Genomic DNA, 13,665 nt, shown 5'->3' with positions numbered 1-13,665 from the left:
AAAAGGGGTAGCCTCCCAGAGTTCAAATCACTAAGGGTCAGTTCTACCTGAATTTCTTTGACCTACTTAACAGCTGTTGAGCAGCATGACTCGGATTTATTGAAACAATGTCAGAGTTTAGTGAAATTCTAGTCAGCTATGATGTTGGGGTCCTATGATCTGATTTTGATTCCTGCTCTTGAGGTCTACTTCCTAAGAGAAACATTACAAATGGAAGGTTAGGGCTCCTTGCCCCTGGCCCCTGGGTATTTCCTAGAGAGGCCATATCTGTCAAATCTGACCATATTAGTCATTTCCATGGGATGGTGGCCAATTAGCTGAGTGTTTGGACTTGGTCAGTGAACTGAAAGAGGCAGCTTCTGTTTTTCCTCTTCACAGGCTTTTTTTCCCCCAGAAGCAAAATCACATTTGACTTTAGTGGCATTGAATAATAAACTTGAATCAGAAGGCTTGAGTTCCATTCCTAGGGACTTTAATTCTAACATAATTCATAATCCCCTGTCTGTTTTCCAATAATTCACACCAGCAAAATAGCATAGACTATTTCTGTCCATCCCAGAGGCCCTATAGAAACAGTGCTTTGGATTCCTTAAAGTGAAATGCTATGAAATTAAAACATGAAACTATAATGTGTTCTATTTTCAAAAAATCGGTTAGTTCTAGATCTTGAAACACAAGGAAGACTTTGTCCAAAAAAAGAGTTTTTAATATAGTTACAGGGACAACTGTTTCACTTGTGTAGTCATTTTTTCTGTCCTGACTCTTTTTGACCCCTGGTAGGTTTTCTTAACAAAGATAATAGAGTGATTTACCATTTCCTTTTCATTTTACCATTTCATTTTACAGATGAGGAAACTGAGACAAACAGGGTAATGTGGCTTGTTCAGGGTCACACAGCTAGAAAATGTCTGAGACCATATTTATATTCAGGAAGATGAGCCTTCCTCACTTCAAGCCTTGCACTCTAACCAATGAGTTACCTAGCTGCCTGAGACTACTGTTATTTACATCTAAATTTAAAAAAATAATAAAAGGTAGCAAATACTATATATAAGTGTCTTCCTCTTTCTTCTCTCTGGACAGAAGGCTATTTGACACAACAGCTAAGAGGCTCTTTGTAAGTATTTAGGTCCAGTGGACAATTTGAGAAGTTTCCCTGCCTTGAAGTAGGAAGTTTGGTTTGCCCCATGAAGTGAAGTATAGACCCAATGATTGTCCCATTTTCCCAAACTAGAATGTAGGAATTACCATTAGGGTTCATGTCTTTGATTATATCCACCACCGATGGCAAGCCTAGCATTGTTCCCTTTGGTTTTTGATGATTTCATCTTTATTTCCTCTTTTACGTATTGTTGAACTCAGGCCCTTATGTCTTATACAACCCTTCCTCTTCCCCTAGCCTAAGTCTTATTCTAGCCCTGACTCAAGCCCTGGCCTCCATTCCATTTCCAGAAGTACTGGGAATAGAAAAGGGAGAATCTGGAATCCTAGGCCCCCAGTGGACAACCCTCTTATCAGCTTCATTTGCATCCTACTGCTTCTGCAAAAACTCATTTGTGGCTGCAGATTTCTCACCTACTAACAGCACTGCTCTCCTTGTTCTGGCACCTTTAAAAAATCCCAACAACCTAGAAAATATTACCACATGGGACATTAACTCTTCCATTTTCTCTCTTTTTCCTATATGGTTTCCATTTACAAACAGCACTCCTGTTGACTCCAGGTAAGAGGTTTGTTTTTCCTTTTCTTTTTCCATCAGCTTTCAGATGACTTCTGTCCTTTGCCCCTTTTTAAAGGACATTCATTGGGTCAGTAGGAACTAAGGTTTTGCAGTCAGCTGGGGGATATTAAAATATTTAATCTTGGCAAGTTCTTCAAAGGCTTAGGTTCTCATTTCACCAGTTGTACAGTCTTGAATCTGAGGTGGCATCCTTAGCATCATTGTAACATGGAATTATAAGGGAAGGAGGCAAGAACATCACTACTCTTTTCAAATGTCTGAAGAACTTTTCATATGAAAGATGAATTAGCTGATGTGTTCTATCCGTATCTAGATGGCAAAAGGGGGAGTGGTTGAAGATTAGAAGAAGACAGACTTAGCTTAAGATAAGGAAGCATTTCCTGACAGAGACATCCAAAAATTAAATGGCCTGCCTATTAGGTGAAGGAATTTCTCTTCATAGAAAGTGTTCAAACAGATTTTGGACTTGTCAGGAATGTTGCATAAAGGATTCATGAATAAAAAAAGAAATTGGTTTTGATGATTTCTAAGATTCCTTCCATGTGTAAATTCTTTGGACCTATTATTTAGCTAGTCCTTTCTGATTCTTGGATGGGAAATGAAAAAATATGAACTCTCACCCTGTTATACCTGATATCTCAATTAAGCTATGGGAGAAAGAGAGACTGAGCTATATAGCACCTCAAAACATGCTCTTCAGATAACTTTTGAGGATGTATGGGTAAACCCCTCAAATTATTGAAAAGATAGTTATGCAATAATGTGGGAGCTTTATAGATGCTAGAACTTTTCTATATCGTTGATTCCATTTAACTCAAAAAACGGTTATTAAGCACTTACTATGCATAAAAACTTTTGATTGGTGCTGAGAACCAAGCTGCTAGAACATTTGGAAATGTCATCATTGACCTTCATACCTACCTATATGAAGAAATGTGTAAGTAAACTCAAAGAAATATTTGAAGCTTTTCTTTTGGCTGGAAACAGAGATGTTAGAATGCCCTAATGAAATGAATAAAATTAATTTCAAAGAGATTCTGAAATACATTTTGGGCTTAGAATGTGTAATTCATTCCTGAGTCTGGGATATGCTTCTGTGAGTAGAATCCAACTATGAAGTATTGGTTAGACTTAAGGCAAATTGTTAGCATTGCCTTTCTCTTAGGTATGAGAGGAGCTGCAGCTAATAGATTAGTGCAGAAAGGGTCAAGGCAAGAGGAAATGTGGTTTTATCAGAAGATATTTTATTACTTCTTAAGAAATGTCATATATATATATATATATATATATATATATATATATATATATATATATATATATATATATATATATATATATATATATATATATGCTTCCAGACCTCTTGGTGATGTACCATCTGAAATTGTGAAAAGGACAAAAAGGTCTTCCTACCATGTGCTACATTATTTTTCAGTAGCTGAAACCACTCATCAAACTTAATGCTAGGTTGTCGATGTAAATCACACATTTTAGTGAGTTCCTTTTTTAATGATGTAGATCTGTGCTTATTTGGAAAAAAGGGAGGAAAAGAGGTAGAAAAAGAAAAGGAGAAGAAAAGGCAAGATGACAAGACAAGAGGAGAAATACATTTGGTTTCAGAAACTTTATCTTCACTTGTCCCATTTTTCCCTTCTCTGATAATTTTCATGGTTTAATTCTGTCATATGGAGTCCTACCAAAATCTTCAACCATTCTCACTAATTAAATTTTTTTCAGGGTTTCATATTAGAGGAAAAAGCTTTTTCTCCAAAATTTATAAACTGCCTACTCTTACCCTACCCTTCATGGATGTCAATTTTGATCTGCCTATAAGTTTAAATTAGATACAAAAATGCATTTTCATAGACTTCTGAATTCAGGAAGCTGTCATTTGGGAGTATGACTTAAGTTCATTGGGTAGCCTCAAGCTTATATATATATATATATATATATATATATATATATATATATATATATATATATATATATATATATATATATATATATATATATATATGTATATATATATATATGTATATAGGTTGGGCAACCTATCCCAATGAGGCAGTAGAAGTTAAACCCTTCTATACTTATACTGTCTAATCAAGCCCAGGCTGCATTCTGTGTCTATTTTTCCCATGTGAATGAGCTTTTGAAACATCACCCATAATCTCATCTGCTCTTCCTCCTCTGAAACTCTTCTTTGTAATCTTCAAGATTTGATAAATATTGCTCATATACCAAGCAAATTGTCCAGGTCATCAGTGATCCCTACTTTCCCTTGAATCATGAAGTGACCAGAATAATTGTTTTTTTTGCTAGCTTTCTCTCAAGAAATCCTAGTTGAGGTTTGAATTGAATGAATGAATATTGTAGATGGAAACTGAGGCTCTGTATTTATGGTGCTTTGGAGACATGTAGATCAGCAAATATTTATGGAGGATTTAATATTATAAAGCTCTTTTCTAGGTGCTGTAGTATAAACAAAAACAATGTTTCAGACAGAAATTCAGAAGAAGATAGAAATTTATATAGAAAGCTGGACAACAAGCTTGATTGACATTATAGAGAAGTGGATAGGTCAATAGGTAAATCAATATTCTGCCTAATAGATGCAGTACTAGACTGACAGATAGACAAAGACTTACACAGGTACAATGACACATCACTAGGGAGCTCATTATGTTGGTATAAGGAGCTGTGTGTCTCATGTACAGATATGACCTAGGGAAAAATAGCACAGTCTCTGCTAGACAGAGTATAACCTTCCTTTTGTGAGACAATAACATCCAATAAAATACACAACACACACATACACACACAAATATATAGAATAATTCCCTGAAGATGGAGTGGCTCAGAATATTTATGGGGACTTTCCAATCACTCCTTAAAGATCACTATTGTATGTCCAGAAGACTGTCTTACAAGTTTATACTCTAGCCGTAGCCTGTTGTTGTCTAAAGGAATTCACTATTGAGGTGCTCAAATGATAGAGGCTAGAGGAACTGAAAGCACTTGGAGATTGTCAACTCATCTAGAAATTTGAGGAGACAATTTCCCATAAGAGAATCCTAACCTTTTTGGGAATAATCAAAGTCTGGTTGCATTTTAAACTTAACAGGGAAAAAATAGTACCCTGGACAGTTCTGAAGCTGCTTGATAGAAATGCTCCAGCCTCTCAAAGATTTTTGAAAAAAAAATAAGTTTTTCAGATCTCCCACTGACTATTTGCCATCCTTGATGTTGGAGAAATTCTTCAAAGGATCATTCAATTTTGTGCTTTTTATTGGGTCCCCAAACCAACATGGGCTGAAGTTACTTTTCTTCCTTTTACCACCAATTCATCAAGCTACAGAGAAAGGAAAGATCCTATTTCATCTCTCTACCTTAAGACTATCCAAAGTATAGGAATCCCCAAGGAAGCTCAGCATGTGGTGTGAAAGTAATTAAGGTGACAAATGAAAGAATTAATTGTATGTGCACATGTGAGACTGGATGTGTCTAAGCTAAACTCTGGAAGGAATAAGCCCCCAAATGCTTTTTATTCTTTAAGACAGAAAATGTATCTATCTTTATATTGAAGCTGCCTTAAAAGGGACTGGCTGGCAAGAACTACTTGGGAATTGGGAAGAACTTCTGTTTCAAACTATGAAAAGCTTCTATTGGCTATAGATTCAGGATGCTAGACTTCCCAGAGGGAACTCTGGAAGGAAGCAAAGAGACTGATTGGAGTTGAACAATCAGAATTATTTTGAGAAAATTTTGTCTAGCTTCCATGGAGTTAGTTTTCAGCATTATTACATGAAAGCTCATGAAGTTTTTGGGAAATTTTCCAGGTTCCTTATTGTGAGAAGAATGGCATGCACTTTAAATGTTGATATTCCTGGAAGCAGCCTACTCTTTATTGGCACAATCCCAGTTCAGAAATGCTGTAAACAGCTGTTTATGCAACATGGCAGGCATTTCTACTGGGTCCAATGTTCTTTACTTTCTACCCAGCACTATGTCATGAAGTTATGTCTAGCTGTTCAACAGTTGCACTTTTCCACATGAAAGATGACAGAAGTTACATATCAATGGAAGAGAGCTAAAGTCATCTTTACCTAAAAAATAGGAGCCAGAATAGTTTGGGGATAGATGTTGGGCAAGGATTTGGGATTTCTATCTCATCTTTTCTGTATCTTAATGAGTGACTTGGGGATGTGATTCAATTTCTTGATTATTTTCCTATAAGCAAATAGAGACAGTGGTCACTGTGGGAATTAATGGATGCCTATAAAGTATCTGAATCATTTTGGTAAAGGTGTTAATAAGTGTTAATATGCATAAGAAATGTATCTTCTCATGTTTTTTCTCTACTCTTCTCATCCAAAGCACCAAATTGTAAATTTCTGGGGAAAGTGTCTTGAAGCTTGGTTTTATTTTGTTTTGTTGCAGATGTGACTGACAGGAAGTTATCTATGGAGGAGGAAGAAGCCAAGAGAATAGCAGAGATGGGAAAGCCAATATTGGGGGAGCACCCCAAATTGGAAGTAATCATCGAAGAGTCCTATGAATTCAAGGTCAGGACATCAGTGAGACTGAATTGAATGTTGGGATGGGAGATAAGAGATTTGGGATTTAGGTTTATTTCCATCATTAAATGATTGTGTAACAGGAAAAATAATTTAAATTGTGCTGTTTCTCAATTTTCTAGTTTGGGAAATGGGTATAATTGTCACAAGGGAGTAGTTATGAGAACAAACTAAAGAAGTTAGAAGAAAGGGCTTCTAAAAATGCTACTTATTTAATAGTTATATACACAAGCAAGTCTCCTAACCTCAATTTCCTTTTTTTTCACATTGAAGATGCTGATTTCAGTGGTCCCTTTCATAGCTAAATGCTGTGATGCTAAAATCCTATGACCAGATGATCTCTAAAGTGTCTTTAAGTGCTAATTCATATTTTATCTTAATTATTTCATTTTAAAAATTCAGGTAGTATAAACTCATTGTAATAGCACAGGGCCTATTAGAAATGGTTATGACTACTGTTATTTGGGGGAAAATATGAGAAAAGAAAAAAAAAAAGGAGAGAAGCATCCTTTGACATTTTTCAGGTCCCAGCCTATCCTAATCTATTTGTACTTTCCCTAGCCTCCAGCAAGGAGGCATTCTTTTATCTTGCTGTCCTTCCCTCTTGATCCCATCCTACATAACATGGATTTCTTCAGTGGGCTGAGAGAATTTGAACCTCATGGCTACAGGTTTTTGTTTCTCTGACAGAGTACAGTGGACAAATTAATCAAGAAGACAAACCTGGCCCTGGTTGTGGGGACACATTCTTGGCGTGATCAGTTCATGGAAGCCATCACCGTCAGTGCAGGTGAGAGGGTTAGAGTTATGGACACCATGGACATTAGGTAACACTAGTGAGAAATCAAAGGAAATTAGTGGGGGGAAGAAGCATTGGTCCATGACATAAAAGAAGATGAAAATTACGATTTTTGAGAATACCTACAGGCCAGGATTTGTTATTTTATTCTGAAATTTGCAGATGATTGATAAACTTGGTGAAGTTATACCCTTCTCTGTATATTGCTTTCCCCTTTTTGTAAAGAGAGAGGCAACAACATTATTTTTGTCTATTTGCTTCTGAATTTTGAAAATTAATAAAATTGTGGGGTGTTTTAAAAATTCATTTATGTCTTTTGTTTTGATATCAACTTCATTCCTGAATATATCCCTTCCCTGTCTCCTACCCAGCAAACCATCCCTTGTAATAAATAATAAAAAAGGATCAGAAAAGTAATTCAGCAAAACAAACTGCCATATCAACCAATATTGACAGCATATACAGTGATATGATTTTCTACTTGTGTATTTCTTCAACTCTTCTCTGTGGTCAAGCTTGATTACAAGGTGCATTTAGCTCCTTAAAATGACAATCTCCTAAACATTGGAAGCTGGATATTTCACTTTTGTCTGTTGGCCTACAACCAAAGGACTATCTTTACTGATATTCAATGGCATTGCTGTAGACCATAACTTATAAATACTATTATAAGATAGAAAACTATATTTTCCTCTCTCTTCTCTCTCTCTCTCTCTCTCTCTCTCTCTCTCTCTCTCTCTCTCTCTCTTTCTGTCTCTCTCAGCAAAGTACAAGTGTGTTTGCCTCTTAGGAAATGATAAACAGAGAGTTGCTGACTAGCCATGGTTGCTTTCAGAATTCGTCATTGCCATAGCAACCCATAAGGTCATATCCCACAGGTCTCAATGTCAGAGTAAAGTTATAGCCCTGGAGAGAAGACTTATTGCTGACCCACTTTCCAGCATCAATGTCTAAGGCTCCATCGTCTCCTTCTGTTACCCTCTGATCACTACTTTGGTCCCTTGATAATAAAGAGCCCAAAGGGAAAGGAACATAGAGGAGTAATACATTTCCTGATGTTTAAGGGAATTCTTGAGGAGGGAATTCTGCACTGACTTACTTTTAAAAGTAGGAGGAATCTTGAAGGTTTATTCTAATCCCTTCATCTAATAAATGAGGAAATTAAGGTCCAGAAAGATATGATTTTCTAAGTCACAAAGAATGCAGAAAAAAGTAGAAACCCTGTTTTTTGACACTAAGCTTGGTGATGTTCTTGCTATAAGACATTGCCTATAACAAGGCTTAGACTACTCCAAACATGCCATGACAGGATAAACATGACAAATGTATGAAAGTAGAGTGTACCTTTTCCTAATAGACTGTTTTGACATGTTCAGAATAGGACCCACTTGCTTTGTCTTTAGGTTTTGGGAACATCTTAGTGAAAAGTTAAGTGTAGCTAGTAGATGAGCCAGGACCTGAATGTATGTCCTCTAACTCCAAATCTAGCATGCCTTCATTAGAAAAAAATGAGATAATTGGGCTAGATGACATTCCTTCTAGTTCTAAATCTATAATCCTATGAAATCTTCCTTTTTAAATAACAATAGTTATTCTCTCCTCTGAAACTTGCTGCCTCTCTTTTCCCTAATAGTCAGTAGTGCCGTTAACTTTATTTCCTGCTTAGTGACTGCTCCCATTTCTCCTGCCCTTGAAAGATCAGATGCTTTCTTTCTCTTTCTTGGAAGACCCACTTTGGTTCCATGAAAGCTGCCAAAGCTCCCCCCTCATCATCTCTGCATTTTTATTGATACTACCATGATATCCCCAAAAAGAAGGGGGAGAAAGGAGGGAAGCACTGATAAGATACAATTTCCAAGTGCCTAATGCTGTCTTTTCTGAGAATTTGTTAATATCTCATAAATACAGATGACCAATTCCTGGGTTTTATGATCAGTTTTATGTCATTTGTTTCACTACAGTAAAGAAGGGAATGTAGTTTCCTCCTACACTAATTCATCTCGGCCTCTGACCTAGATTCAGTTTGAGATTGCCCAAGAGATAGCAATCTCAGTCTGCTGTGGTGTAGAAGTAATTAAAGGGACATTTTCTTAGGTCTGCAGAACTCTCCTCCTTTTCCCTTTGGGAAAAGGTCTAAATACACACACACACAAACACACACACACACACATACACACATGCACACATATACATACAGAGAAATAAAAGTTCTCTGCTAGTGGTTGGATTTACAATGAATAAGGAGGAAAATATGATCTTCTGTTCCTTTACCTATCCCTATTTTTCTTGCTTCCAGCAGGAGATGAGGATGAGGATGAATCAGGTGAGGAAAGGCTGCCTTCCTGCTTCGACTATGTCATGCACTTCCTTACTGTCTTTTGGAAGGTGCTATTTGCCTGTGTGCCCCCCACAGAGTACTGCCACGGCTGGGCCTGCTTTGTGGTTTCAATCCTCATCATTGGTATGCTCACCGCCATCATTGGTGACCTGGCTTCCCACTTTGGCTGCACCATTGGCCTCAAGGACTCGGTCACAGCTGTTGTTTTTGTGGCCTTTGGCACCTCTGTCCCAGGTGAGAGTGGGGAAAGGGGATTCTGAGAAGATGGGGCTGGTGGGGAGAAATTCTATGAGACTCATATTCCATGCTATACTTACCACTTCAGCTCAGAAAAAAGAAAAGAAAAATCATTTTAGGGATAAAGCTTCCCTTGGTTTTATTGGTCAATAATCTTGCATAGGATAAGGAAATGGGAACTCCATGCATATCATGCTCTACTCATTCAGAAACTTGTCTAAAAGGACCCAACCTCAGGATACCTTTAAATATGAAAAGGTTGTTTTCTTGAAGGTCTTTTAGGATCTAGAGCCAGAAAATGTCCTGGATGACCTTTAGCAAGTCATTTAACTCCCTCTGAGCTTAGGTTTGCTCACCTATAAAATGAGGCTAATATTATTCACATCACATTGATTGTGTGAGGATCCAATAACATAATGCATGCAAAATACTTTCTGAATACAAAATGTTATTGGTATCAGCCCCATCCCTTTACTGAGTTCATATACAAAAATTAATTACACAGTAGAGGGAGGAAAGAAATAAATATCTATTTCTTAAGCACCAGGTATAGTGTCAAGTCCTTTACAAATATTATCTCATTTAGTCCTCACAACAACTCTAGGAGGTAGATACTATCATTATCCTAATTTTACAATTACTGAAGCACAAGGAACAGAAGACAGTTGCCCTTAATCATACAGCTAGAAGATTTCTAAAGCTGGTTTTGAACTTGACCCCAGGACTACACCTTTATCTTTTGCCATCTAGTTGCCAATCAAACACAATGCCTATTCTCAGAGGATGTGTACAGTCAAGAGTTTTAGACTCCTTCATAGCTCTCAGCATAAATAACTTACCCTGGCTTAGCTTAGGCCATTCCATGGAGCTTCTAGCATCTTGAGACTCAATCTTTAATCATCTGCTTTTGCTAGCCCAACTAACAATTAGGGTCCAAGGACTACCACAGAATGAATTGTAGAGCTAAAAGGCAGACTTTGCATGCTGGATAAGTATCCAAAGTGCACAACATCCGGCCAATCAGAATCATAGAGAACTGCATCCTCTCATTTTACAGATGAACTGCCAGGGAACTGAGATGACACAGATCTGGGTTGTGTCAAAATCAGGACCAGGGGGCTCTGGACAACAATAATGCACTGAAATGTAAAAGTGGATCTTTCAAAAGGTCCCAGACTTCCAGGACTGACATAGAGTCACAGATTGGGAGAAATAAATGACCTCAACCTTCTCATTTTCCAGATGAGGAAATGAAAGTCCAGGGATGTTAATTGCCTTGTTCAAAAATCACATAGATAATGACCTAATTTCTGAAACGTTATTTTCACTATACCACACCACCTTTTGAAGTTCAGCTCTAAGTGATAGACCCTTCCCAGGTATAAGAATCAGTTTTTCAGCTCGCTTATTCCCTATGTTTTCCCTCTTCCAGACACCTTTGCCAGCAAAGCAGCTGCCATCCAGGATGTGTATGCCGATGCCTCCATAGGCAATGTCACAGGTAGCAACGCGGTTAATGTCTTCCTGGGCATCGGCTTGGCCTGGTCAGTGGCTGCCATCTACTGGGCCCTGAAAGGACAGGAATTCCACGTCTCAGCTGGCACCCTGGCCTTCTCTGTCACCCTCTTCACCATCTTTGCTTTTGTCTGCATCAGCGTTCTCCTGTACCGGAGACGGCCCCATCTTGGGGGGGAGCTGGGCGGCCCCCGGGGCTGCAGGCTGGCCACAACTTTGCTCTTCGTGACCTTGTGGCTCCTGTACATTCTATTTGCCACACTGGAAGCTTATTGTTACATCAAAGGGTTCTGAGCAGCTGAGGGCCCATAGATCCAAGGAACCTCAGGGGCTTCACCACCCCCTCCAGTGACCACCAGGATGTTGGCTGAGGAGAGAAAGCACCAGACATCTATGTCCCTGGAGCACCTCCTTCTGTAGAATCTCCCCCAGCCCAGGCCCTGCGACTAAGGGACAACGTGAATGGTCAAGTTGTAATCAATCAGACAGAAAGACAAAAGAAGCCACAAATTATCAAGTATTTAAATACAAGCCAACAATAGCAACAAAATCAACTTTCACCTCCTTCCTACCCACAGTCCCAGCCTTCACAGCAGAGGATCACATCCATGTTCTTACTGCTTTTCAGCTCCATTGTATTTGGTTGCTTCATGTTTTCAGGATTGGGATTTCTCCTATGGGTCTCAATTGGATATCAAACATACACCAACACACACACAATGTTTTCACACTCAGCTGACAGGTGTGGAGGCAAATCAGATCACAGTCATTTGACTTGGCCTGTTTTTTAAAATTTGTGTTGTTATTGTTATTGTGATTATTATTATTATTTGGTGTCAGGTTTACCTCATTGTTTATTTTTTCTTCCTCCTGACATCCATGACAAAGGTAAAATGGAGCAACACTGGGCTGTTATATAGAGAAAGAAAAGTGCAAATAATGTTCAGCCACAAACAATCTCACTCTCCCTAGGGGATATCTATTATGATTCTGTCCCAGTTTCCTTTTTCCCCCCAGAGTCTTTTATAGGACTGATATACTTAACATGAAAAGATGCATGTGTGTGTGCACACACAAAACACACAAACAAACATATAGCTACACTCACACATTTGTTGGGAGGAAAATGAATATTAGAGCTTCAAAAAAGGGAAAAAATCATAAAACAAAAATTTTTGTTTCCTGCCCCTGTTGCTGCATTTTGAATACAACATGTCTTTTGTATGAGTGTCAATTCCTTCATGACCATGGTATTTTATGAAGAATTATCTATATATGGATTTATTCTTGGTAAGCTATAGAAAGATAAGGCACAAGATGGAAAAGACCTGGCAGAAGGTGGTGTGATGTGTGAGATAGACTTCTTGATCTTCTCTGATTTGCTTTTTGAGATGAGAGGCATGTACATATATCAAGGGTTGTTTTTATTTCTAAGGCAAAACAAAATTTTATCAGTTATTTGGTGTTCTCACCATTTGGTGCTTTTGAGAAATGTCAACTTCTCCATGATCTTACCACCTAGAGTATCATTATACTAGAGTTCACCAAATTTCTTAAAGTCAAATGAATTTGGGAGAAGTTAGCAGCAAGAGAGATCCCCTCCATCTGCCATTCTAATTTCTCTGTGCCTTTAAGGGGTGAGCATTGAGTTCTCTACAATTCTCATAATTCACCAACGTGGGTTATGTTGGACAGATAGCTCTTAATAGGCTCTCATGTTTTGAAAATTCACGAAGACATTTTTCTATTTGTACCTGAGTTATCTCTCTGTGATCATAATTTTCTTAAGTCCTAATTTGGGGAGTGAGGGGTTGTCATGTTCAAATCTTGACAAAGTTTGAGAGGTCTCGGCTTTAAAAACACATAATCACCATAAAACTGCCACAATTCTTCAGGTTTCTTCATTGACATAAGTATACTTTTTTTTTAAAGATTAAAAAGTTGAAAAGAGAAAAATGTAGCCATTTAATTTTAAACCCATTTTTAAGGAAAAAATGGAAAAAAAGTGCTCATGTCATAAGGTATATTGACAGTTACCATTGGAAAATTTTGGGGTGGTTAAAAATAAAAGCTATACTCTATCTCTTTAAAAATACATGCCACTTATTCTTGTTTTTCTTACCTGCACTAAAAGGCCAGAATGCCATTTTGGGTCCTCTACTCAGCCAATGCAATTGAGAAGAAAAGTTAATTTATGGTGAAGTGTGCTTCCAATGATACTATTTTTGTCAGATTTGATTTTGGAAAAAAAAGACAGGCTAGCACTGCAAAGAAAGCTTTAGTAAGGTTAAAAGAGAACTTAAGACTCTAGAGGGTAAGCAGGGATTGGAGTTACAATTCTTGCATCAAAGGAAAAGGGAGGTAGGAAGGAGCCTTTTATATGGGAAGGACTAAAGAAAGCTGTGAAAACTAATTTCAAATGAAGAAAAGTGAATCTTTTTTATAATTTAGGGACACA

General features: G+C 37.7%; 1 protein-coding gene across 3 annotated transcripts in view; it reads left to right on the top strand.

Moving 5' to 3' along the window:
- SLC8A3 (solute carrier family 8 member A3) overlaps nucleotides 1-13,300 on the top strand; it is a 208,390-nt gene extending 195,090 nt beyond the window's left edge. For 2 of the 3 annotated variants that reach the window (XM_074290153.1, XM_074290152.1), the window contains exons 4-7: nucleotides 6,182-6,306; nucleotides 7,009-7,108; nucleotides 9,414-9,689; nucleotides 11,125-13,300. In XM_074290153.1, coding sequence (XP_074146254.1) covers nucleotides 6,182-6,306; nucleotides 7,009-7,108; nucleotides 9,414-9,689; nucleotides 11,125-11,501 — 878 coding nt within the window. In that variant the 3' untranslated portion in view covers nucleotides 11,502-13,300. The remainder of the gene's footprint in view (nucleotides 1-6,181; nucleotides 6,307-7,008; nucleotides 7,109-9,413; nucleotides 9,690-11,124) is intronic. The other variant, XM_074290154.1, reaches the window with a different exon arrangement.
- The last annotated feature ends 365 nt before the right edge of the window (nucleotides 13,301-13,665 follow it).

Source organism: Sminthopsis crassicaudata, chromosome 2 (assembly GCF_048593235.1).
Source record: "Sminthopsis crassicaudata isolate SCR6 chromosome 2, ASM4859323v1, whole genome shotgun sequence".
In the NCBI taxonomy this organism is placed as follows: domain Eukaryota; kingdom Metazoa; phylum Chordata; class Mammalia; order Dasyuromorphia; family Dasyuridae; genus Sminthopsis; species Sminthopsis crassicaudata.
Note: the sequence above shows the minus strand (reverse complement) of the source record. Positions and strands in the feature narration are given on the sequence as shown.